Source organism: Lynx canadensis, chromosome A2 (assembly GCF_007474595.2).
Source record: "Lynx canadensis isolate LIC74 chromosome A2, mLynCan4.pri.v2, whole genome shotgun sequence".
NCBI classification, from domain to species: Eukaryota; Metazoa; Chordata; class Mammalia; order Carnivora; family Felidae; genus Lynx; species Lynx canadensis.
Window position 1 is genome coordinate 10,134,432 of NC_044304.2, and position 27,291 is coordinate 10,161,722.

The 27,291-nt window shown below is 44.8% G+C and overlaps 1 protein-coding gene across 2 annotated transcripts in view; it reads left to right on the forward strand.

Moving 5' to 3' along the window:
* The window catches only part of LOC115504999 (adhesion G protein-coupled receptor E2-like), a 30,622-nt gene extending 11,346 nt beyond the window's left edge, over nucleotides 1–19,276 (forward strand). The window contains exons 12-21 of one of the 2 annotated variants that reach the window (XM_030302322.1): nucleotides 1,469–1,576; nucleotides 1,741–1,961; nucleotides 2,153–2,332; nucleotides 2,890–3,087; nucleotides 3,224–3,459; nucleotides 11,654–11,720; nucleotides 12,000–12,091; nucleotides 13,116–13,284; nucleotides 13,370–13,480; nucleotides 18,560–19,276. In XM_030302322.1, the coding sequence (XP_030158182.1) occupies nucleotides 1,469–1,576; nucleotides 1,741–1,961; nucleotides 2,153–2,332; nucleotides 2,890–3,087; nucleotides 3,224–3,459; nucleotides 11,654–11,720; nucleotides 12,000–12,091; nucleotides 13,116–13,284; nucleotides 13,370–13,480; nucleotides 18,560–18,568 (1,391 nt within the window). In that variant the 3' untranslated portion in view covers nucleotides 18,569–19,276. Of the gene's footprint in view, nucleotides 1–1,468; nucleotides 1,577–1,740; nucleotides 1,962–2,152; nucleotides 2,333–2,889; nucleotides 3,088–3,223; nucleotides 3,460–11,653; nucleotides 11,721–11,999; nucleotides 12,092–13,115; nucleotides 13,285–13,369; nucleotides 13,481–13,871; nucleotides 13,967–18,559 lie in introns of those variants that run through there. The other variant, XM_030302312.1, reaches the window with a different exon arrangement.
* The last annotated feature ends 8,015 nt before the right edge of the window (nucleotides 19,277–27,291 follow it).

Below are 27,291 nucleotides of genomic sequence, written 5' to 3' on the forward strand. Positions count from 1 at the left end.
TTTATAGGTCTGTATGTCTATCTTTGTGCTAGTACCCTACTGCTCTGATTACTATAGATTAGTAGTAAGTTTTGAAATCAGGAGGTGTAAGTACTCCAATTTTTTTTTCATTTTCAAGATTATTTTGGGTATTAGGGCCCCTTGCAATGTCCTATGAATGTTAGGATGCACTGTTCCTTTCTGAAAAAAAAAAAAAAGGTGGAATTTTGGTATGGGTTGCATTGAATCTATAGATCTCTTGGGAAATATTGCCATCTTAACAATATTATGCCTTTTATTTTTTCATTATTTTAAAAGATATTTATTTATTTTGAGAGGGAGAGAATGGGAGAAAGAGAGAGATAATGAGACAGAGAGAGACAGAGAGAGAGGGAGAGAGAGAAAGGGAGAGAAAGGCAGAGAAAGAGAGAGAGAATCACAAGCAGGTTCCACAACTCAGCACAGAGACCAATGTGGGTTTCAATCTCACAAACTGTGAGATCACCATCTGAGCTAATATCAAGATGTTCAACTGACTGAGCCACTAAGGTGCCCCAATATTAAGCCTTTTAATCCACTAACATAGAATGTTTTCCTAGTTATTCAGGGTCTTTCATTTATTTCAAAAAATATTTTTGTACTTTTCTCTGATAAAAGTCTTGAACCTCCTTGGGTAAATTTATTCCTAATATTTTGTTGAAGATTCTTTTACATCTATGTTCATAAGAAATATTGGTCTATTGTTTTCTTTTTTTTTTTTTTAAATTTTTTTTCAACGTTTATTTATTTTTTTTTGGGACAGAGAGAGACAGAGCATGAACGGGGGAGGGGCAGAGAGAGAGGGAGACACAGAATCGGAAACAGGCTCCAGGCTCCGAGCCATCAGCCCAGAGCCCGACGCGGGGCTCGAACTCACGGACCGCGAGATCGTGACCTGGCTGAAGTCGGACGCTTAACCGACTGCGCCACCCAGGCGCCCCAGGTCTATTGTTTTCTTTAATGGCTTTATCTGTTTGTTTTTTTTTAAATCAGAGTGATGGTGGCTTCATAACATTATTTAGGTAGTATTCCTTCCTATTCCATTTTTGGATGAGTTTATAAAGGATTCTTGTTAATTCTTACTTAAATGGTTGGCAGAATTCACCGGTAAAGCCATCTGGTTGAGGCTTTTCATTTTGGGGAATTTTTGATTACTGATTTGTTCTTTTTGCCTGTTATAGGTCTGTTTGGACTTTAGTTATTTTTCAGTTACTTTTGTAGTTTGTGTGTCTCTAGGAATTTGTTAATTTCATCTAGGTTATCCAATTTGTTGGTGTATAGTTGCTCATAGAATTTTCTTACAATCCTTTATAAATTCAGTGTGTGTGTGTGTGTGTGTGTGTGTGTGTGTGTGTGTGTATGTAAACACACATATAAATGATAGTATTATTACAGCCTCTACAGCCACAAATACTATCCACACTCCCTTAATAACTCTGACATCTCATAGACCTGTCCCTGAAGGTGCAAGAACAAGGAGACAGAAATGTCACCTTGAGTCTGAACCAGGCAAAGATGCTGCTGAGCTTGGATGAGGTGCATGAATCTAGTGACTCAGGTAACAGCCGAGATGGGAGGTCACAAGACGCCCAAGGACGTGACACACGGGGACCTGAAGCTTACGGGGAGGTAGGGGGCAGAGTGGGGCCACAAAGGGTCCATCTGAGGAAGAAGGGGCGCTGGTGGGCACCCAGAGGTATCCACATTGGCCTGGTCCTGCAGGTCCTTCGGTGGTGGGCCTCGTCTCCACTCCAGGGATGGCCAAGTTACTGGCCGAGGCGCCCCTGATCCTGGACCCTAAGCAGCAGACAGTTCTGCGTGAACACAAGGGCTTGCTGGGAGATGTCTCCCCTGTCCTGCTCTCAGATGTCGTCTCTGCCTTTGTGAGCAACAAGGACACCCAGAACCTCGGCTCCCCTGTCACCTTCATCTTCTCCCACCACGTGAGTCCTGGTGGAATGGGGCTGTGGCTGGGCAAGGAACTGGTCTGGGTCCAGGGCTCAGCCTCACTGTCGAGAACACCCTTTGTGTCCTGGGGGCCTCCTCCATGGGCGCCTCCTTCCCCCAGGAAAGCCCTTTGCAAACCAGCTTTGGATAAGAGTCTCCAGTTCCCACCGACGCTCTCTTCCTACAGGCCGTGATGCCCAGGCCAACGCAGAAGGTGTTGTGTGTCTTCTGGGAGCACAGTCAGGATGGAGGCGGTCATTGGTCCACCACGGGCTGCAGGATGGCGGCCACCGGAGACGCCAGCACCACCTGCCAGTGCTCCCACCTCAGCAGCTTTGCCGTCCTCATGGCCCACGGCCACGTGCAGGTGAGATCCCTGAGAGAGGCTGCTTTCCACGTCTATCGCTCTCGAACATGTTTCCCCACATGTAGGAGCTTAAAGAAACATAAATTTATGTCTCGTGGTTTCTGTGGGACGAGAATCGGGTGTAGCGTAGCTGAGTTGCCTGCTCTGGGTCTTACAAGGTTGAGACCATTGAGTCAGCCAAAGCTGCATTCTTGTTGGAGGCCTGGGGTCCTCCTGTGAGCTCCCTGGTTGCTGGCAGAATTCCGTTCCTTGCAGTTGTAGGACTGGGGTTCCACTTTCTTTCCGGCTGCGAGCAGGGGACCCTGCTCAGCTCCTAGGGGCTACCTGCATTCCTTCTCTCTAGGCCCCACACAGTATATCAGCATTTCTGTCCAGAGGCCAGCAGGAGAAGCTCCCTCACCTCAAACGCCCTCAAACTTTGAATCCTTTTCTCTAGGAAGAGCCTAGAGCTTTGAGAGCTCACTGATTAGGCCAGGCCCACCCAGGGTGATGAAATTCCTCTTAAAGTCAACTGATATAGGACCTGTGACTGTGATGTCCTTTTTGCTGGGTCCCAGGAGGAGGATCCCGTGCTGGCTGTCATCACCTACATGGGGCTGGGCCTCTCCCTGCTGTGCCTCCTCCTGGCAGCCCTCACCTTCCTCCTGTGCAAAGCCATCCAGAACACCAGCACCTCGCTCCACCTGCAGCTCTCGATCTGCCTCTTCCTGGCCCACCTGCTCTTCCTCACGGCCATCAACCAGACCAAGATCAAGGTACTGACACTGTCCCAGAGGACCCCCTGCCTTGTATATATATACAAGTTCTCCCCGCTGGCAAGGTATGGGAGGGGTCCTGGGGCCACCCTCCTCCCTGACAGTCCCTCCTGGTGACTCCTTCCTCCTCCCCCAGCTGCTGTGCGCCATCATCGCGGGGGCCTTACACTATCTCTACCTGGCCTCCTTCACCTGGATGCTGTTGGACGGTCTACACCTCTTCCTCACGGCACGCAACCTGACGGTGGTCAACTACTCCAGTGTGAGCAGGTTCATGAACAGACTCATGTTCCCTGTGGGCTATGGAGTCCCGGCTCTAATCGTGGCCATTTCTGCTGCTTCCAGACCTTCCCTTTATGGAACACCCACCAGGTAAGTGCCAATTCCCACTGCCCCTATCTTCTCCAGCAGGATCATGGCCACCACCAGAACCAGAGGAGTATTTTTTATTATGCCCAAGCAGAACACAGAGAAGACATGCTAAGTAATCATCCTTAGGACATCTTTCTGGTGGGAAGTTATAAGTTAAGCAGAATGTCTTTAAAGTTCTGTCCTTTGAATAGCAAGACTGAAATCAAAAGACGCGCTTAGGACATCATTAAAACAATAGAATCTACTTCTTTCTCCAAATCCTTTAAGATGTTCCAGTTTTTTAAAAATTTGGAGCTAGAGCTGATTTATGTAATCAAGTAATAGATTTTTATATCACGGTTAAGATATACAAGGTACTTACTTTATGCCATGAATTTTTCTAACCATTTTTGTATGCATTAACTCGGTGAGTTCTCACACTAAAACTATGAAGTAGGCAGAGCCATTTGTCCCATATTACAGGTGAGTAAACCGAGCCACACGTAATCTCATTAAATGCCCCAAGGGGAATGGCTAACAAGTGGCAGCACTAGGATCCAAACCAGTGAGTCAAGCTTCGAGAGTTTGTGCTCTGACATTTCCACCGTTAATGCTTGGTTTCACATTTTTACATTTTTCTTGAAGTATATTTCACATACCCTAAAATTGACTCTTGGAGAGTATACAGATTAGTGTTTTTTAGAATGATCATAGAGTTATGTATGCATCACTAGAACACGCAGACATGACTGGAACACCTTCAACCCCCTAGAAGAAACCTCACACACAATAACATTCCCTCCTCAGTCCTGTTACCCTCTTCTACCCCAGCCCCCTGGGCCACCACTAATATACCTTCTGTCTCTAGGGAATCTGCCTTTTCTGGAAATTTGACTTAAGTGAAATCATACCTGTGGTCTGTTGCGACTGGATTCTTTCACTTCGTAGGATGCTTTCAAGGCTCATCCATGTTGTAGCAAGTATCATGACTTCATTCCTTGCTGCTGCTGCTGGTGTTTTGTAAATAATATTCCACTATACAGATATACTGCATTTTTTAAATCTATCATTTGATAGGCTCTTGGATTGTTTCCTTTTTTTTTTTTTTTTAAAGGAGGCTTCATGCCCAGAGCAGGGCTTGAACTCACGTCCCTGAAATCAAGACCTGAGCTGAGATCAAGAGTCGGACGCTTAGCCGACTGAGCCACTCAGGCACCCCAGGTTGTTTCCATTTTTTGCCAGTATGAGTGATGCTGCTATAAATATACATGTGTAAGTTTTGGTGTCAACATATGTTTTCTTTTGTTTCGGATATATATCCATTTGTGGAACTGCGGGATCACATTGCAGATCTATGTTTAGCACTTTGACAAACTGTCATCTGTTTCTCCAAGTGTCTGCCCCAGTTTCTATTCACACAAGCCATGTGTGAGGGTTCTAATTGCTCTGCATTGTCATAGACCCTGGGTCTGGAGTTCTTGCTTGTCCAGCAAGAGAGTGGATGCAGGATTACAATGCGAGAGAGGCTAATGTCCGGGAGGAGACAAGAGCCCCAAGTAAGGGTCCTTGCTCTGTTTTCATTAGGATCAGAAGGCTTACAGGCGTGATGGACGTGCACAAAGAAATGAAACTGTGAACATTAACTCAAGGGCGTGAGGAAAAGGGGGTTTTGAAGATATGCGGTGGTAGGGGTTTGGATCAATACAACACAAAGTCCAGGAGCCAAGCAGATGGTTGTTTACAGCAGACATGAAACGCCACATCTGTTTACCTAAACTTGCCTAGGGCACAAGAAAGAAAGAGCATGCTACCTCAGGGTCAAAGAGGCATGTTTCTTTTGCTAATTAGCTCCATTCTGGGCAACTTCGCCTTACTGAGGTCTATAGCCCTGTTTACCTGTCTACCTGTTTACCTATTTGGGTCCTTCCTTTCTGGGAAAGCAGCTTTCTGCTATTGTACTAAGTTGGGAGGCATTTCCACCCTGAATACCTAATCTTGTTTACCTAATCTTGGATGCATTCATCCTCTAGCTTTCTATTTCCTTATGCCTTGTTAACCCATAGGTGCAAGCTCAGGGATTCCTAAGCTTATTCCCCACACTCTGCCTCATCAACACTTATTTTCTGCATTTTTAATTTTAGCTTTCTGCATGAGTTTTAAGTGTTATTTCATTGTGGTTCAGACTTTCAATTCCCCAATAACTAGTGATGCTGAGTGGCTTTTCACGTGTTTATTGACCATTTGCATATCTTCTTTGGAGAAATGCCTTCTCAAACCTTTTGTCCATTTAAAAAAAACATTTTTTTTTAAAGTTTATTTTTATTTTTGAGACAGAGAAAGACAGAGCATGAACGGGGGAGGGTCAGAGAGAGGGAGACACAGAATCCCAAGCAGGCTCCAGGCTCTGAGCTGTCAGCACAGAGCCCGACGCGGGGCTCGAACTCACGGACTGTGAGATCATGACCTGAGCTGAAGTCGGGTGCTTAACCGACTGAGCCACCCAGGTGCCCCACCTTTTGTCCATTTTTAAATTCAGTTATTTGTCATCTTGCTGAGTTTTTGAGTTCTTAGTATATTCCGGATGGTAGTGCCTCATCAATTTGTGATTTGCAAATATTTTCTACCTCTCCATGTCTTTTCACTTTCTTGCAAAGTGAAAAGTTTAAAGCAGAGAAGTTTTTTAATTTCGATGAAGTCCACTTAATTTTTCTTTTGTTGTTTGTGCTTAGGATTTTGTATCTAAAAAACCATTGTGCAACCTAATATCCCTACATTCCTTTCCTCCTCCTTTTTATTATTGCTGTCATAAAAATTATATCTTTGTACCTTACAAGCCCATTGACACGGTTTTAAAAGTATTGCTTTGCGTGGTTATCTTTTAACACAGGAGAAGAAGAGGATTACAAACAAAAATATACTTCAGTGTCTTTCATAATACCCACATAGTTACTTTTATTGGTGCTCTTTATTTCTTTGTTTGGATTGAAGTTACTCTCTAGTCTCCTTTCATATCAGCCTGACTTATTTAGGGTTTCTTGTGACCACTTAGCAAACAAGAATGATCTTATTTTTTAAAAAAAAATTTTTTTTTCCAACGTTTATTTATTTTTGGGACAGAGAGAGAGAGAGCATGAACGGGGGAGGGGCAGAGAGAGAGGGAGACACAGAATCGGAAACAGTCTCCAGGCTCTGAGCCATCAGCCCAGAGCCTGACGCGGGGCTCGAACTCACGGACCGCGAGATCGTGACCTGGCTGAAGTCGGACGCTTAACCGACTGTGCCACCCAGGCGCCCCAAGAATGATCTTATTTTTATCTTGAAATGCCTTAATTTCTTCATTTCTCAAGGAGAATTTAGCTGGATACAGAAGTCTTGGTTGACCATCATTTTTTTTTTTTTTTTTGATACCTTGAAGATGATAATTCCACTGCCTTCTCCATGATCTCAGGCAAGAAGTCACTTGTTAATCTTATTGAGGATGCCTTGTACATGAAAAATCAACTTTCTCCTGCCACTTTAAAGATTTTGTCTTTGCCTTTTTTCAATAGGTCTATGATGCGTTTCAGTGTGGATCTCTTTGAATTTATTCCAATTATAGTTCCTTGAACTTCACATTTGGGAAGTTTTTAGCCATTCATTCTTTAAGTATTTTTCTGCCCTTTTTGCTTTGTCTTCTGGGATTCCAACTGTGTATATGTTGGAGCACTTGTCCTATGCCATAAATCTCTTGAGGTTCTGTTCATTTTTCTTCATCCTATTTTCTTTCTGTTCCTCAGACTGAGTAGTTTCTGTTGATGTATATTCAAATTTTTTTTTTTTCTTTTACCAGCTCAAATCTGTTGTTGAGCCCTTCTGGTGAATTTCTCACTTCAGTTTTTGTATTTCTCAACTCTAGAGTTTCTATTTGGTTCCATACAGAATATCTATTGCTTTATTCATATCCCTTATTTGGTGAAACATTGTTGTCCTACTTTTCTTTCATTTTTCAGAAATGGTTTCATGTTTTTAATATATTTGTAATAATTGATGTAAAGACTTTATCTACAAGATTCGAAGTCTGTGCCTTCTCAGAGATGCTTTCTTTTGACTGATTTTTTTTCCTCTGTGTATGTTGCACATTTTCCTGTTTCTTTGGGTATATTATACTTTTTTGTGAAAACTCAATATTTTAGATAATATATTGTAATCCTGCTGTTTCAGTTTCCTCCACCCTTCAAGATATGTTGTTATTTCTGGTTTGTTGGTGTCTTTGTTTGTTTAGTGACTTTCCTGGATTAATTCTGTAGATTGGCCATTTCTTGCAGTGTGTGTCCCCTGAGTTCTCTGCTAGCTTTTTTAAAGTTCTTATTTTTGTTTTTAATCATGGGTTCCTAGGGTGTTGGTCGCACCTGGGTCAGTTTATTTAGTGGCCACTAACTGTTTGTTCCAGAAGATTTCCTTAAATGCTTTGCCTATATACTTTGCATTCTTCTAAAAAGGTATCTGTGTGAGAAGACCGCACCTTCAAACTTCAGGAAGTTTACATAACAGTCTTAGCTTTCACTTTATGATTGCACAAAGCCTCAAGGTCAGACAGAGATGAGAGACTAGTGCTTTCTTTTCTCCCCATGCCTGTTTTGAGTGGAGCCATACCCTTATGCATCCTCAGATTTGCAGGAATATTTCAGAGATTTTCAAAAATTTTCATCGTCCTTGAGTGGTCCAGTATTTCCTTTTAAATTCCCGGAAAAGTTCTTTTGATCCCACCTGAAATCACAGCCTTAGGCAGCTGGGAATGGGGCCATAATTTGTTATTGTACTGATAATGCCCCAGAGTCAGCTCCCCCTCCCCCATGATTTCTCAGTCGAATCAAATAGGCACCAGATTTAGAGAATAAAGAGTTAGGAAACTACAGAGTTAGAAAAAAACTTGGTTGTGTTCTGGGGGTGATGATGATGTTTTCCATGGAGCTTCCAAAATAGTCAGATCTCTCTGCTGTCTTCAACGTTGTCAACTTCTGGCTGCTGCACCACTAAGCTGGGGAGAGACAGAACTGAGATAGCCCTGAGTTAAAACATCCCAGACTCCTTTCTCCCCACAATCTTACTGAGGTTCAGTAGCGTCTCTTGGTTAGACTATTTTTCAACTTGTTCTGTGGTGCTGGGTAATCGCCACAGTTCCGAAGTGGTTGGTTTTAGTTGTTTTGCTTGTATTTTTGCTGTTTTAGAAGGAGAGCAAGTTCATCAAGGTCCTTACTCCTCTACTCAGGAGGTCAGTTCCCAGAACGTGCACTATTAACCACAACGTGCTGCTAAAACTTATGCTCACCTGATTCACCTGAGCTGTCTCCAGGTGTTTTTCTTGGATACTGCAGTTCTTTCTTGCTTACATTCTTTTTAGTCTATACTTCAGTTGTCCTGAAATGGCCTAGCAAACTGTCCATTGCTCTTTTCATTTTTAAAATTTTTTTCATGCTGTTTAAAGTTTATTTTTGAGACAGAAAGGGACAGAGCACGAGTGGGGGAGGGACAGAGAAAGAGGGAGACGTGGAATCCGAAGCAGGCTCTGGGCTCTGAGCTGTCAGCACAGAGCCCAACGTGGGCCTCGAACTCATGGACCATGAGATCACGACCTGAGCCGGAGTTGGTCGCTTACCGAACTGAGCCACCCAGGTGCACCTGTCCACTGTTCTGAAATGCCCTGCTCACTTTCTACTTTACCCTAATGTAGGATCAAAAGTGAATTCTGTCACTATCAGTAAAATCTTCAGCAATAGGCCTAAGCTCTCTGTGCATTAATTACCAATCTGTGGTCATAAGAGAATATCTGTTTTGTGCTGGTGTTAAAATTAAATCAAATAACTCACCAACAAAACGCAAATAGCTCAAGTTAAAAATGGTCAAAATAGGGGCCCTTGGCTGGCTCCGTTGGAAAAGCATGCAACTCTTGATCTTGAGGTCGTGAATTCAAGCCCCCATGGGGGGCTATAGAGATTATTTGAATAAACCAATAAACTCAAAGGTGGACAACATATTTTAATAGACATTTCTCCAAAGATAGGTAAATGACCAATAAATACACAAAAAGATGCTCACTAGCCTTAGTCATCAGGAAAATGCAAGTCAGAAACTGTAAATGAGATATTACTTTATACCTATTAGTTGAAATGGTTAAAAAAAAGACAATAAACACTACTTGCAAGGAGGTGGAAAATTCAGAACACTCCTACATTGCTGGTTGAAATGTAAATGGTGCGGTCACTTTGGAACACAGTTTGACAGTTTCTCACAGGGTTAAATATAAAGCTACCACATGACCAACCAACACCACTCCTGGCTACATACCCCAAACAAATGAAAACATATGTTCACACACGCAGCGTCTCAGTGGCTCATTTGGTTAAGCAGGTCAGGTCGTCATCTCCCGCTTTGTGAGGTTGAGCCTTGTGTTGGGCTCTGTGCTGACAGCAGAGGGCCTGCTTGGGATTCTCTCTCTCTCTCTCTCTCTCTCTCTCTCAAAAGAAATAAACTTAAAAAAATCAACCTTGTACGAGACGCCTGGGTGGCTCAGTCGGTTAAGCCTCCGACTTCAGCTCAGGTCATGATCTCACAGTTCGTGAGTTCAAGCCCCGCGTCGGGCTCTGTGCTGACAGCTCAGAGCCTGGAGCCTGCTTCCGATTCTGTGTCTCCCTCTCTCTCTGCCCCTCCCTCGCTCGTGCTCCGTCTCTCTCTCTCAAAAGCAAATAAATGTAAAAAGCCCCACCAAACCCTTGTACACGAATGCTCATAACAGCAGTATTCAAAATTGGAGACAACTGAAAACAACCGAATGCCCCTCAACTGATGAATGGATAGGCCAAGTATGATCTGGCCACACACAGAATATCATTTAGCCGTGAGAAAAAGAATGAGACATATTTTTTTCAGCCATAAAAATGTGCTGTGATGTGAACGGACTTTGAAACATGGTGCTGAATGAAAGAATTCAGTCACGAAAGGCCACATATCGCATGATACTATTTATGTAAAGTGTTCACAATAGGCAAATCCATTAACAGTGCCCTGGGGCTCCGGTGGGAGTGGAGTACGAACACAGTGACTGCTTCTGTGCATGAAATGTCTTTTTTTAAACGATTTTGGCTGAAGTCCTCACGCTTTATTTTTTACTTATTTTTTAAAAAATGTGTATTTATTTTTGAGAGAGAGAGAGCACAAAAGCAGGGGGGAGGGCGGAGAGAGAGGGGGACAGAGGATCTGAAGCCGGGGCTCAGCCTCACAAACCTGGAGGTCACGACCTGAGCCGAAGTCTGACGCTCAGGCGCCCCGGGAACGAAATTTCTCTTAAGGAGTCGCAAATGTCCTCGAGTTAGATTTCGGTGCTGGTCGCACAACTCTGCGAGTATTCTAAGGATCACTGAACTGTGTGGTTTAAATGGGTGAATTTTATGGTATGTAAAATATATCTCCATAAAGCCATGAAAAAAAAATTAAAATAAGTTGATGGGTTTTGCAGCAGGATGAAAAAAAATTAGATTGAACAGTGCAAGAAAGGCCCCTAAAACCATGTTAGGGATGGCTCACACAACTCTCCTGAACTGTTAACATGTTTGTGGGCCTCTCCCTTGCTCCAACACTGTTTATCTCAGTAACATCATTCACCATTAATATCTCAGCTAAGGGGCGCCTGGGTGGCTCAGTTGAGTGTCTGACTCCTGGTTTCGTCTTAGGTCATGATCCTGGGGTGGTGGGATGGAGCCCCAAATCGGGCTCTGTGCTGAGCGCAGAACCTGCTTAAGATTCTCTATCTCTCTCTCTCTCTCTCTCTCTCTCTCCTTCCACACTTCTCCCTTGCTTGCGCTCTATCTAAAACAAAACAAAACAAAACAAAACAAAACAACAGAAAAAAAAAACAACTCAGCTAAACATATAATTTCCTTAGGGAATCTTCCTTCACCATCCAAATCCCTCAGATTCCAAACTAAGCATGACATCCAATGATACATTCTTATAGCTGCACATTTTTATTGTTACAGTATGTTTAATTATGTGTCTCCTACTCCACGTGAGATTTGTGGGTCTTAAGACTGTTTACTTTCTTTGCCAATGACAGAGCCTGTCACGGAAGAGTCAATATTTGTTGATGAACGAATGAATGAATGAATGAATGAACGAATTTATATAATTGTTCTACATTCCTCAGGATGAATGCATTTTTTACTCTCTCTCTCTTGCGCAGCTGCTGGCTCCGTCCAGAAAAGATGTTTATATGGAGCTTCCTGGGACCAGTCTGTACCATTATCTCTGTGAGTGATGATGTCAGAGCATCCTTAATGCTCAGCTGAGGGTCATTAGAAGAGCAGAATTATAAGGGGGGGGGGTGGTGACAGGGCAGGAATGTCCCTGGATTGTCATTTTTTTTGGGGGGGGGGGGTTTGGTTTTCTAAGACTGCTCCTAAAACTATGAGCTCTAACACAGTTACTTAATAAGAAAATGACTTAAATGTGGGATTGATGTGGGGCAGGCTGGGAGACAGATAACCGATTGAAATTGTACTCAATAAACCTTCTGTGGTTTCCCGAAGGTCAATTTAGTGTTGTTTTTCATGACCCTCCGGATTTTGCAAAGCAAGCTGTCTTCCCTCAACAGCGACGTATCCACCCTCCAGAACACAAGGTAAGGTGGAGGAGAGAGTGACAACCCCATGGGCATAGGTGGTCCAAAGGGCAAAGCCGTGTGCCTCGGTGGTCCTTAGTGTTTCTTCTGAGGGGACCCAGAGTAAAGAGGTGTAGTTAACCTTCTCAGTCAGAAGAGCTGGCACTCTGGCCAAAATGTTCTGTCCATTTCTAGCCCCAGCTTGTCGCTTCCCTCAGCAACAGAAAGAATTGACCTTGGTCACTAAACATTCTTTGGACTTTTGCCAGGGAATCCTAGGACGAAGGTGCAGGGAACATTTATGTTCCCACGAAGCACTTAGAAAAACCTGTGACTGTTTCCACAGCCCAGCCTCCACTTGCTGCCCCGCTCAGTGCAGGCTCCTTCTCACCCCTGTTCCCGTCCTTTCTCCGGAGAAAATCCTAGCCAGTGTCGAATCTCCTGGGAGGCGAGGGCAATCCTTTTTCCAGCGACCTTTGTGCAGATTTAATGCTATGTCTTCCACGTTCCTACCGTTATCCTTTCCAAATGAAAAGAGAAATCTTGCCTTTGTTTTTTTTTTTAAAGTTTATTTATTTATTTTGAGAGAGAGAGAGAGAGAAAGAATCCCAAGCAGGCTCCACACTCACAGTGTGGGGCTCGAACTCACAAACCACGAGATCACGACCTGAGCCTCAGTCAGCCGCTCAACGGGGTCACCCAGGTGCCCCTTGCCTTTGTTATTTTTAACGCCCAGGTCCCAGCACAGAGCCTCCTCGGTGGTGTTGGTTGAATGAATTTCAGGATCTCCAGGGAGCACCGTAAAACTTTTGAAACTTACATTGTGAGGTATCCCTATCCTCCTCAATGCGAATCAAGACACTCTCCTGGTCCCAAGTGGCATTTTGGCTGTGGGGAATCACTGACAGTAAAGATCAGAGCCGATCACAAGTCAGTCTGAGAACTCGTCACCGACAGGGGGTGACAGCAGCCTCCGTGGGGCGGGGAGGAGAATGGCTTGTGTTGCTCCCGGTGCATCACGAGCCTCCTCTCTCCTCCTACCCAGGATGCTGACATTCAAAGCGACGGCTCAGCTCCTCATCCTGGGCTGCACGTGGTGTCTGGGCCTCCTGCAGGTGGGGCCAGCTGCCCGAGTCATGGCTTACCTCTTCACCATCATCAACAGCCTGCAGGGAGCGTTCATCTTCCTGGTGTACTGCCTCCTCAGCCAGCAGGTACCACGGTCCGGCCCCCATCCAGGACTCTTCCTGTCCCCACCCCGCCCAGTGAGCTGACCCAGAGCGTGCTTCGCCCCTGCAGGTCCGGGAGCAGTACCGGAAATGGTTCAGAGGGGTCAGGAAAGCCAAAGCCGAGTCTGAGAAGTACACACTGTCCAGCAGGGCCGTGTCTGATGCCTCCACCCCCAACACGGTAGGATCGCGTTCTGCTCCCACAGCCCTTCCCTAACTGATCCGCTTGAGTGCCGTCCTTGTCCAAGCACAGCGCTTGTCACACTGAACAACTTTATATGCAGCGGATAGATGACGCTCTAGGGTGGTTCCCCCTTGGTTTGCGTTTGACTCATGGACTATTACCCACGGTCTCGTTGGAAAGGTTTGTTCAAGACTATATGTTGTTCTTAGTCCTCAGGGAACCGTGTTCCTCTTAGCTCTTACACACCAACACTCTTATTACACACCTGCCGTGTGGCAGGCATGGCTACCCAACAAACAAGAATCAATGATCTGAAGGGGTGATGCGCGTTCTCGTCAGAGCCGCATTATCCTTATCCTTTTTCTCTACACCCACCCGTATCGCACAGTCAGTGAGCAGAAAAGGCAAAGGCCCAGAAAGGCAACCATGGGGAAGGTCGGTGTGCGTATTTATGAATTAAACAGAAAGAAGCGTTGGCTGGCATCTTGGACTTTCTCACCAGACCGCCTGATATTTTCCGCACCCTCTACCCACTGCGGAGCCAGGAAGGAACAACAGCAATGGCGTAGGATAATTCGTGGCGATGGCTACCAAGAGCCAACACCTACTGGTTTAGACTTAACCAAGTTCTTTTAAAAAAGTTTTTAAGTGTTTATTTACTTTTGAGAGAGAGACAGAGACAGAGCGTGAGCAGGGCAGGGACAGAGAAGGAGACACAGGATCCGAAGCAGGCTCCAGACTCTGAGCTGTCAGCACAGAGCCCGACGCGGGGCTCGAACTCACGGACTGCGAGATCATGACCTGAGCCGAAGTCGGACGCCCAACCGACCGAGCCACCCAGGCGCCCCTTAACCAAGCTCTTTACCTACGTTTTCTCACCTCTTCCACTTTCTGTGAAATCCCTTGGGTCTTCCTTCCCATCGAAAGGAGCCCCCTATGCTGCCAGGAAGTCCTTCTGTGTTTCTCTCTTTACCTTGTTCACCCAACCTCCACTACCACTGGTTCTGCCCCTGAATCTTCTGTCTCTTCCCCCTTTTGCAGCAAATGTTCTCACCACCTGTTTCACAGGGAAAATCAGAGCCTTCACGATGACACCTTGTGAACTCCATGCCGTTGCCTATTCCAACCAAACATCCTCGTGCATCCTTTTCACATCCCCGTATCATGGATGCAGTCTCTCTCCTGCTCAGTAGAGACTGCTTCCACCTGCTCTTTGGATCCCATCTTCATGCCTTATCAGTTATCTTTAAGTTACTGTTCACACGTTCTCCCTCTCTCCTTCCCCTTCCCTCTGTTACCATCTGGGAATATTCCTCCCATAGTCAAGGAAACATGTTTGGTTCTCTTCTATCTTAAAAACAGGTACCACTGGGGTGCCTGGGTGGCACAGTCGGTTGAGCGTCCGACTCCAGCTCAGGTCATGATCTCACAGTTTGTGAGTTCGAGCCCCGTGTCGGGCTCTGTGCTGACAGCTCGGAGCCTGGAGCCTGCTTCGGATTCTGTGTCTCCCTCGCTCTCTGTCCCTCCCCCGCTCGTGCCCTGTCTCTCTCTGTCTCTCAAAAATAAGTAAAAAATGTAAAAAAAAAATTAAAAGCATGTACTACTTACCTTTTTTAAGCCACAGGCTAAGAGCTGACTTTTCTGTCTGTCTCCATTTCCTTGCCTTAAACTCACTCCCTCAACCTAGCAAATATGGTGTCTTTTCCCCGTCATGCCCCGAAACAAACATCTTTTAGACCCACAATGATCTCCATGGCCCTACGTTTTCTCAGAAACTTGTGACACTGATTCTCAGTCCTTTCTCATGAAACACTCCATCCTTATCCCCCCTAGATTCTACTCACATGCCCTTCTCTCTCTATGAGAGAGAGACAGAGCGCGAGCGGAGGAGGGACAGAGAGAGAGGGAGACACAGAATTGGAAGCAGGCTCCAGGCTCTGCAACATCAGCACAGAGCCTGACATGGGGCTTGAACTTGTGAACCGTGAGATTATGACCTGAGCTGAAGTCATTCGCCTAACCAACTGAGCCACCCAGGCGCCCCTTCACTGTGCCTCTTTGGAACAAAGGCTTTGCATATATTTCCTCTCCTTGAAACACTCTTTTGTTTTCCTTGACACAAAACTATGGAAGCCCTGAGATCTTAGCTCATGTGTCTATTCCTCTGAGAAGCCTTCTCTTCTCGCTCAGATTAGGTCAGATTTTCTTGTTTTCCACTCTCATAGTCCCTAGGCTTTTCCTGCCGAGCATTTGTCAGAGTCATTTTACTCTTGGTGTTTGCTCTTTGATTAGTGTCTGTCCTCCCTCTAGATTTCAGCCCCAGCAGGCACCGTGTTGGTTTTCTCTCTAATGTATCCCCAACATTTCACACAGCGTCAGGCATACAGAAATGCTCTGAACATAATTGCTGTGTGGGTGATTAAATTAAATGAACACACCACAGCTGCAGAAGGGGCAGGAACTTGCTTGTTCATCAATCTCTTCCCAACTTTCCAAGTGCTCAATAATTATCCAATGAGCAAATGAATGAATAAATGAATGAATGAACTGCCTGACCAGGAGGGGAGTAAAGTATTAGAACGAACTACTGATTAGTTTATGACGCCTCTTTCTCTCGGGAATTTCAAGACAATTCTCTGCCCTGTTTTTTTTTTTTTTTTTTTTTTAACGTTTATTGATTTTTGAGACAGAGAGAGAGAGCATGAACAGGGGAGGGTCAGAGAGAGAGAGGGAGACACAGAATCCGAAACAGGCTCCAGGCTCTGAGCTGTCAGCACAGAGCCTGATGCGGAGCTCGAACCCACGAACCGCGAGATCGTGACCTGAGCCGAAGTCAGATGCTTAACCAACTGAGCCACCCAGGCGCCCCTCTGCCCTGTTGTTTTATTATTGACCATCATGTCTCCTTATTGACACCCAAGTATTTCCTTATGACCCAAGAGCATCGTGTAGATCTTAGTTCTCCAACTGAAACAGGTCTGGAATGAAATACCAGCTCTATCAAGGGCTTGCTATGTGAACTTGGTCAAATTGGTAAACATCTAAAATCTTTCACTGCCTCCTTCCTCTCTTCCATACACATGAGACAGTTTTCTTGGGTTCACTCAACTGGAACGAATTACTTGCTTCCACTTGCAGGCTTTCAGGTGGCTCATGCTTTGGTGGAAGGGGGCTGAACGTCCCCCCCCACCCACACACACTGTGAACGCTTTTTCAGCCAAGGATGTGGAGTGTAACCAGGCAGGACCAATGCAGCGTCCCTCAGTGCAGCTGTCATCCATACAAGGGAAGGGTCCCAAAGACCTGAGATGCTCCATTCTGGCTGTATCGCAGCCCTGTCCCACTCGGGGCTTGAGCTTACTCAGGAAGAATGTGACACTCAGCCCATACCTTTCTGTTTAGGGCATGCTAACAGTACTTAACCCTTCATGTTCTTGAATTAGCTCAGCGTCAGCAAGGCATGTTCCCATCCCTGGGAGCTAGCTCCTAGGATCCCCTGACTAGGACCTGAGCTTCCCTTGCTCCAGAGCCCCAGAAGATGGATATTTCCATTCCTATACTTTGATTGTATTAGTATCTTACCGCTGTCGTAAACAAGCTATCACAGACGTACTGCTAAAAACCACACAAAAATTTATCTTACAGATTTAGAAGTTCAAAGTTTTAAATGGGTCTTAGGGGACTAAAATCAAGGTGTCAGCTGAGCTGAATTCCTCCTGGAGACTATGGGGGAGTTTTGTTTTCTCATCTTTTCCAGCATCTAGAGGCTGCTTGTATTCTTTAGCTAGTGGCCCATTGTTCCATTCACTTTTTCTCTTTCTTTCTTTCTTTCTTTCTTTCTTTCTTTCTTTCTTTCTTTCTTTCTTTCTCTTTCTTTTTGAAAGAGAGAGAGAGAGAGAGAGGGAGAAACAGAGCACAAGCAGGGGAGGGGCAGAGAGAGAGGGAGACACAGAATCTGAAGCAGGCTCCAGGCTCTGAGCTGTCAGTACCAGAGCCCGACGTGGGGCTCGAACTCATGAACTGTGACATCATGACCTGAGCCGAAGTCGGATGCTTAACAGACTGAGCCACCCAGGCGCCCCTCCTATTGTATGTAGGTGTGGTTTGCCTATGGTAGAACCACCAAAAATCTGCCTTATATTATAGTTTTTGAGTAAATATCTACTCCCTACCCTGAGATCATATACCCAGCGAAGGAAAGAAACATACTTTCTGTGAGAAAACTAGCATCAGATAGCCAATGAAGGCGTCTAAAATGTAAGTAATCTGATCAGCTGTTTCTACTATCTGTGGGCAAAGAACCAAGCAATTCCATTGCTTAATGTGACTTTATCTTCGGCTGTCTCCTAAAACTTGGTGCCTCTAGTGTTTGAAGATACAGGCGGGCCTCATCCTGGCATCTTTTCTGTGGCTTCCTGAAGCCTTGTTCAAGAAAAACAAAATATTTGCTCTTGTGTTCAGTTCTGAATAATTTCATGAAGCACAATTTTTATCAACTTATTGTATAGAGATTAGCATGGGAGCCTGCCCCACTCAAACACCAGAAATTACAGTGATCTTCCTGTAGACCCGGGAAGAAGCAACTTATATTGGGAATGGAAAGGATAAGGGGGAACAAGACGAAATCCATGTTTTTGACTTTACATCTTAGGTGATTGACGACACACAGTATTTCCAGCCTTGCATTAATTTCCCTCGCCGCTCTCTTTTATTTCTCCATGTGTAAAGCAACATTTTACAAACTCAGAAGCAGAGAGACCAGGGCATATATCTTGAAACAGATCATTTTTTTTTTTTTCTGTAGCGCATTTCATTGTTCTTGTCTTCTATACCTTGGGGGTTAGGAAATGCAGGGAGATGGGACTTTTGAAGAAGACCAGTGTTTCTCAAAGTACTTTGTGATATGGCCTTTATGATGATCCTCTGACATAACCATCTGGCAAGGAAATTTGATGATTGAAACTCACAAAAAAATTGAAGTCTCCTTAAATTTCTTATTTGTTTTTTTTCAATGGAAACTTTAAAATTATCTTTCTGTGGTCTTAGACATAATTTGTAAAATATTATTTTTTCTAGGTTAATTAAAACAACCTTTTGAATTATATATTCTTAAATCCGTGGAAAACTGGAACTGTTATTCTCTGAGCCCCTGACAGAGGACAAGTAAGACTTTGTCGTGTGTGTTTCAAGAAATTCATCGTGTCGGCAATGTGAAAGACGTCAACCATGCTTGACATTCAGTTCCTGCAAAATCTGGAATTTTTATGTGCCTTTAAGTGTGCTTAGAAAACTTCCAACATAGAAAGGGCCAGCTGTGGCTCAATTTCTTGGTCACTCTGGGTTAAGCCCTTCACCGAAGCCTCTCCTTCCTACAAAGACACGTCCAGATGTTGACAATCTATGAGCCAGAAAACTCACCTCAACGGATTTTCCTACATACAACATTCATGGCGGGGAGGGGGGGGGTGGGGTGGGGGCGGCGGTTAGGGAATTTACATATGCATTGGGTAGGAGGGCACAAACATTCAGTCCACAACAATCTGTAAGATGGAAAACCAGAAGAAAGGGGTACTGTGGTCTAGGGGATCCTGTGCCTGTGGGGACATGGTAGGCATGGGACAAACCCTCGTTGGGGAGGGCAGGGGGGAGAGAGCTCGAGGGTTATCTGATAGCAGCATCCCTAGATGGTGACGGTTTGGGAGGCAGATCTCAGCATTTGTCCCTTTATCTTCACTTTTAAAGCCTATCAAATCTTGTCTCCTTATTTATAATGGGAATAACAATGTTAATTTCCTGATGGGTCATTTTTGAATGTTAAGTGAGAAAACAAAGACTAAGTTCTGGTAGGAAACCCAAAGACAAGAGTTAACTGGGGCAAGTGGGCATGGCTGTTTTCTAGCTCATTTCTCCAGAATTTTGTCCTCAAGTTAGACACTGCCATGAGGCAAGTCTCTGAAGTGAGATTCCACTTCTCACACTAGAGCTCCAGTACAAGACCCATCCATCAAAGGTGGCAGCGAGGGACGAAGAGACAAGGTTGAAGAGGTCTTTCCCTTCAGCTCTCTGCTTTGGGGGGCGGCTGTGAGCAGCTTACGTCACCACTTGCCCCCATTCCTTGATCTGATGGCTATTGTGTGGACGAGGAAGCAGGGACTCAATCAGGATTTAGCACCTTGGTAGAGAACGTAGAATCTGGACACCAGAAGTATGTTCCAAGAAGCTTTCAGAAGCTGAAAGTTAAGGAGCCCATGTGTCATGGAACCGGTAAGTTTAAAAGTCAGGGACCACAAAACCACAAACAGCAGAACATGCAGACTTAGAGTCATCAAGTCCCAGGGACGACTTTGATATCCAGAGGTTGGGCGCTTGGGTCCTAGCCATGTAAGATTGCGAGAGAGAGCATCTGGGATATGGAAGTTCCCAGGGATTCAGAGGGGGGCTTTATTTATTTATTTTTTTTTTAATTTTTTTTTTTCAACGTTTATTTATTTTTGGGACAGAGAGAGACAGAGCATGAACGGGGGAGGGGCAGAGAGAGAGGGAGACACAGAATGGGAAACAGGCTCCAGGCTCTGAGCCGTCAGCCCAGAGCCTGACGTGGGGCTCGAACTCACGGACCGCGAGATCGTGACCTGGCTGAAGTCGGACGCTTAACCGACTGCGCCACCCAGGCGCCCCCAGAGGGGGGCTTTAAAAAATGTTTATTTATTTATTTTTGAGAGAGAGAGAGAGAACGAACAAGCAGGGGAGGGGCAAAGAGAGAGGGAGACACAGAATCCGAAGCAGCCTCCAGGCTCTGAGCTGTAGCACAGAGCCTGATGTGGGGCTTGAACCCATGAACCACGAGATCATGACCTGAGCTGACGTAGGCTGCTTAACTGACTGAGCCACCCAGGTGCCCCAGAAAAGTGGGCTTAAGAAGTGAAATAGAAGCCAGGGCATTGGGGGAAGGAGTAGTAAAATAGAATGCATGGAGGGGACCGACCACTGGGGAATGCTAGGGGCTGAGCTAGATCAGTCATCCTTCCTTTGGGGCATTCTGGGCTAGGAGTTCCAAAGACTCATAGGTAGGGATAGGGGCCTGGGAAGAACTAAGTGAGATATTTTGTGAGTGAAGATGGGAAGATCAGGGATGGTGAGGGGGCTTGATAGGAATTGGGTTGTTTTGAGAGAAGCTGGTGTTAGGGGAACTGGGGAGACACTAGGTGGTGTGTAGGGGCTGGGGGGAAGTGGGAGCAACAGGGATTTGGAGAGAGACTGCATCAGGGGTGAGTACGGCCGTAGACAGGGGGTAGGGGATGGATGGGAGAGACTAGGAGGGACAGGGGATAGATAGAGGGAGACATGGGGGAATGGTGGCTGGAGGGTGCAGGAAGGTGCAGGAGTGGAGGCCCTTAGAGGGCTTGCGGGGATTCAGGATAGTGGGCTGAATAGGTCTGAGGTGATATAACAACTGGGGGAACAGGAAGGGAGGGGGTGGGAAAGTGGGGGAGGTTTGTGGACCTGAGGAAAAATGAGGTGGGCTGGTGGGACTGGAGCACCCAGGACACTCTGGGGATTATTGATCTGGCGATCTGGGATGGACAGAAGTCCAATGGTTCTCAGGTGGCTGGAACCATTGAGTACAAGCAGGGTGGATGGAGGGGAGAACAAGGGGAAACAAGAATGTGTGGTTGTGAAAGAAGGCAGTGAAGTACAGGAGCCCTGGAAGCATGGGAAGGAGTGAGAACTTGGGGAGAAATTATAATAAATTTAATATGGGGCCAAGTATTTGGTAGAGACAGAGGAAGGCTAGAAGTGTTTGCATCCCTGATAGGGCTCAGGGTGCCAGGTGAGGGGCTGAAAGGCTGCTTTTGAAATAGGGATATAGGGAAAGTGTGAGAAGAATGGGAAGGGTTGGGCAGATATATGAGACCAGGGAAGGAAATAGGTGATGGGTGTTTGAATGGAATCAGAATGTTCTTGGTGTTCTTTGCCATTGGGCGCAGGGTGACTCTGGACTTGGTGGAGGTTACTGGACTAGGGAGATTGGAATGGGAGAGAAAAATGGGATGATGAAGGGGTGAGCAATGGTTTGTAGAAGGTGGGGGTGGGGTTTGCAGACTTAGGGAAGACTAGGTGGATAGAGGTAGGGGAATGTAGTGATGCTGGCAGACCAAGATGGGAAGGGAGGTGGAGAAATGGACTAGAAGTAGTGAGGAAAGGGGAGAGCCTGGGGAAGCCTGGTGAAGAGATCTGTCTGAGGAGTTTCTTCAAGAGAAGAAAAAGGAGGAGCGGTGCCCACACCTCTCTTCTCTGCCCCCTCATCCATGGGCAGGTGTGCCATATAATGTCTTCGAGCAGTTACAGCTCAGACTTTGAGTCCGGAGTTCTCGTCCAGCAAGAGAGCAGATGCAGAAATGAAAACGAGAGAGGCTAATGTCTGGGAGGAGACAAGGGCCCCGAATAGGGGTTGTGTCTCCATAGGTATTGAGCTCTCAAGATTCTCCATACGCGGGGAACATGCAGAAGAAAACAATCAGATAGTAGCCGTTAACTTGTGTGCGTAAGAAGCAAAGGGTTTGGGGGGCAGGTGGCATTTGAAGTTGTGATCAAAGCACAATGATATACTGGCGCCAGATGGAAAGTGTTTTCCTGTGGGCGATATAACTAATTAGCTGCTATCTTTAAAGTTTAAGATTGATGGAGCATGCAGCTTTAAGGATAACAATTTACTTGTCTCGCTAACTAACCTTGGGTGCTTTCGCCCTGCGGGGGGCTTTCCACCCTATGCTTTGTTAACCCTTAAGTGTAAGTTAGAGAATTCTTAAACTTATTTCCCACGCAACTATTGTTAAGGTTATGAGTACAGCACTGACTTCCTATTCAGAGAGAACATTACAGGGTTTTCTGATTTCCAAAGGAACGCGAGAAAAATGCAGAACATTTGGAAACTTTTGAAAAGCATGATGGAAAACTAAATGTTAGGGATCCCACGCTGAGAAAAAGTTCATGGTTGACCTGATGGGCATTTTTCTCTCTGTGTCCATCTCTCATTCTTTGACTTTCTGTCATCCACACCCAGGTGGGTGATCCATTCCTTTGGGGCACACGTGACTTTTTTTTTTTTTTTTTACCTCCTCCATGTTGGTCTAAACCCAAAGACCATGACTTGGAGCTGGTCCAGGGGGCTCCCACTCATGACAGCCACCATTCGGAACTAACCACTGGGAACGGGAAACCCTTTAGACCAGTGTCCCCCCGCTTCAGACACTCCTCTGACACCACCATGATTTTTGCTATATGTGGTGTCCACGGTCACGTTTATCTTTATCTTGACTCTAGTTTTTCAGCATCCTAACTAATCATAAGTTTTTCTCCCATTATGCCTTCAAATAAGCCAAATTTATGAAGACTTGGAAAAAACATTCATTGATACATCAATCAACATCTCAAGAGTTATATTTTGGAAAGAATTTTCAGGGTGCTCATTTTATTCATAGCACTTGCCTCAATTTGCGCGGAGGTCCATTCATTTGTGCACTTGCCTGTTAGATATCCAGCGCTAAGCACATAGCGTATTGCCAGACACACAAGAGAAAACACGTTATTAGTTAAGTGACCAAATAGATTATTTCATACATCTTTTTTATACCCATTCTAGGGATGAAGAAATTAAGACTTATGGACACGAACTAATTGGTCCATGGTCACACAGTTAGCAAGCAGCTGAGCTAGGACATGTTCCCAGTTGGAGATAAACTTAAAAAATCAATGTTCGCACATGGGACTATCTTGAGACAGTGCCTGAAGGGGGTCGGTAAGAGGTGGATTTGGAAAGTCTCTTTGAAGTGGTATTTGGAAGGAATCTGCATTTTGGGAAGAGAATGAGAGGAGAAGGAATTATGCCATGTGCCTTGTAAAGCGATTGGAAGCTTTCAGACAAGCAAGTGACTTCTCTTCCTTCCAAAAATGTTTATGCGTTTGGAATATGGTTGTATTTGTGAAGAGAGAGATTTGAGTAAAATAGAGCCCGGAAAATATGAAAATATTTTTCTATTCCCCAAATCCAGAGATGAAGCCATTTTGTAGGGGTGAGAATCGTGAAAGTCAGGTGTGAATCTCATCAGCCCTAGACAGAAGTAATAATCTGCTTACCTGGGTTTTTCTTTTCTTTTTTCTTTTTGTAATAAATTAAGATTTTAATGGTTCTACTTTTCTTTTTTTTTCTGACGTAAACAAGGATTTATTTCATACTGAAACATTAAGAAACGTCTATTAATTATGTAGGAATTGGTAGTTCAGTTTACTCTAGCAATATTCATCTTCAAAATTCTTTGGGGGCATTAATATTCTATTTCTCGTGATTAATGCAGGGTCTTTCTCTTCTTGAATACACAATATGTTATATTATTTACATTACTGTACCTCATAACTTATTACCACTTTTAGGTACGTTAGCAATGGAGTTTAGAAACATCTGTGAAGACTCGTTTTCTGGATCTCTTCAGCTGTTTCAATTTTAACAGAATTGTTTGGTAATGTCTGGAGCTGCAAATAGAAACTTTATGAATAATTATGTCTGAGACTATGGTGGTAGCTTACAAAGTACTATTTAGATACCAACTTTTCTTCTCCATCACCTAATAGTCTAAATTCCTCTGTCCGCAGACCAAACCCATCCATATCTTGATATAACCATAGCCTTCCACAATTGAAGCTTTCTCTCTAGCACAATACACGTGCTACTTTTCACTCCCATCAGCCTCCAGTTTTCTCCTTCCATTTTATATTATGTAAGATGGATTGCTTTTCCTCAACTCCTCTTTTTTTCTCAGGTCAAAGTCCCATGGATCTTTTAAGATAAGACTTAGTTTCTAGATTCATCTCTCCTCTGTGGCACTTTGTAAGACTTCCCCAAAGAGTAAATTTCTCACTTAAACACCAGTTTTCAGAAGGGTTAATGTACATATTTTTTATTCACAAAGAAATTGTCAATACCCTTACAGAAGTAAAAGAAAGTAGCAAAAATATGTCTGAAAGACCATAAAAACTCCTGTAATCCTACCTACCTAGAAATCATTTCCTTTCTTATGCATCCTCCCATATGTACATAATGGTTCTACTTTTCATTGCACAAGAAATCTATATTTTTTCTTGTTGTAATTCCTTTAAATGCTGTAGGAATCTATACATTGAAAGTTTCCCCTTATGTCCCATTTACACCCCCTTACATCACAGACACATGCCCACAATCATTCTTTCTATAGGCATCTACTGTTTATAGTTTTGTTAAAAAATTTTTTCCTTCCAACTAAAACTTTTATTTTATTTTATTAATATAATTTATTGTCAAATTGGCTAACATAGAGTGTGTAAAGTGTGCTAATTTTTCTTAAATTTTATTTATTTTTGAGAGAGAGACAGAGGGAGTGAGCAGGGGAGGGGCAGAGAGAGAAGGAGAGAGAGAATGTCAAGCAGGTTCTGTGCTGTCAGCATGGAGCCTGATGTGGAACTCAACTCACAAGCCATGAGGTCATGCCCTGAGCTGAAACTAAGAGTCGGATGCTTAACGGACTGAGCCACCCGGGTGCCCCTACTGTGTATAGTTTTGTATTCATCTTTCTTATCATTATTTCTATGCATGTACATATATATTTATATATCTCCATGCATGTTATAGAAATGAGTTCATATTATGTGTACCATCGTGGAATTCATTTTTCACATATAGCTTTTACACAGTTGTAGAGTATTCCCTAGTATGACTATCATGTTTAACTACTTCTTGTGAATGAACATTTGGGTTACCTCCTAGCAGTGAAATACTTTCTGCTTTGTGAGCTATGTGGGCTCGGTCACAACGACACAAACCTTCTGTAAAGGCTCAGACAGGAAATATTTCGGCTTTGTGAGCCATATGGTCTCTGTTACGATGACTCAACTCCATGGTTGTCCCCGCCAAACTCAGGCACAGACAAAACATCAACGAACGGGCACGACTGTGCCAATAAAACTTCATTTACAAACACAAGCAGCCAGCCCACGAGCTGTAGTTTGCCAAACCGGATTATGAGCAGACGTAAGTCTTGGGGTCAGAGTCAGAATTCAGGGACCTGCATGTCTGAGAGGACAGAGGAGAAATTGAATGGTATAAGGACAGAATGCTCATATGTAAGTGGCCCTCCTTGCAGCCCTGTCTACATCAGCACAACCCTACCCCTGAAGCAGGGCTGGCTGGATATGATGGCACACCTGATCCAGTGAGTCCCTGTGTTCCAACTGCTACTGCCATTCATTCATTCATTCATGTAATTTTTAAGTAGGCGTCACACCCAGTGTGGAGCCCAACGCAAGACTTGAACTCACGACTCAGAGACCAAGACCTGAGCTGAGATCCAAGAGTTGGGTGCTTAACCGACTGAGCCACTCAGGCATCCCTGCTTCGGCCCCTTAACATTACACTGTCCTCTGCCTGCAGTTGTTCCTTTTTTTTTTTTTTAAATGTTTATTTATTTTTGAGAGAGAGACACAGTGTGAGTGGGGGAGGGGCAGAGAGAGAGAGGGAGACACAGAATCCAAGGCAGGCTCCAGGCTCTGAGCTGTCAGCACAGAGCCTGATGCGGGGCTCAAACTCAAGAGCTGCGAGATCATGACCTGAGCGGAAGTCAGATGCTTAACCCCCGGAGCCTCCTAGGCGCCCCAGCCTGCAGTTGTTTCTGATACGAAATCAAGGGAAATTTATGTTGCTGTTTCCCTTTTATGTAAGGTGTCATTTCTCTTTGGCTGCATTTAGGATTGTCTTTTTATCTTTGGTTTTTAGCAGTTTGATTACGATATGCCTAGGTGTGCTTTTCTTTTCTTTGTATTTGTTCTGCTTAGAATTTACAGAACTTCTTGAATCAAGAAATTACGTCTTTCAACAAATTTGGGGAGTTTTTGGCCATTATTTAAATATCTTCCTGCTCCAGGAGTGCCTGGGTGGCTCAGTGAGTTAAGCATCTGACTTTTGATTTCGGCTCAGGCTGTGATCTCAGTTTGTGAGACTGAGCCCCGCATCGGGCAGCACGGGACCTACTTGGAATTCTCTTTCCCTCTCTCTCTGCCCCTCCCTTGCTTGCATCGGTCCTCTCTCAAAATGAATCAATAAACATAAAAAATATTTTCCGGCTCCATTTCTCTCCTATCCTTCTTGAATTCCAGATACTGAGAGTCCTCAGAAAATTCTAAAAAACAAAGCAGGTTTCACACCCAGCGCAGAGCCCGATTTGGGGCTTGAACTTACCACCATGAGGTCATGACCTGAGCTGAAATTAAGAGTTGGACACTTAACCAACTGAGCCGCCCAGGTGCCCTGAAATTGCTCTGCTTATTTTCTTAAAAGATTTTTTTTGAAGTTTATTTATTTTGAGATGGAGCTTTCATGCACATGTGCCTGTGTGAGCAGGGGAGGGGCAGAGAGAGGGAGAGAGAATCCCAAGCAGGCTCAGCATGTCAGTGCAGAGCCCAATGAGGGGCTCAAACTCACCAACCGTGAGATCATGACCTGAGCGAAAATCAAGAGTCAGACGCTTAACTGACTGAACCACCCCGGTGCCCTTGCTCTATGTTTTTAAAGACCAACTTTTTTAGGGGCGCCTGGGTGGCTCAGTTGGTTAAGCGACTTTGGCTCAGGTCACGATCTCGCGGTCCGTGAGTTCAAGCCCCGAGTCGGGCTCTGTGCTGACAGCTCAGAGCCTGGAGCCTGTTTCAGATTCTGTGTCTCCCTCTCTTTGACCCTCCCCCATTCATGCTCTGTCTCTCTGTCTCAAAAATAAACGTTAAAAAAA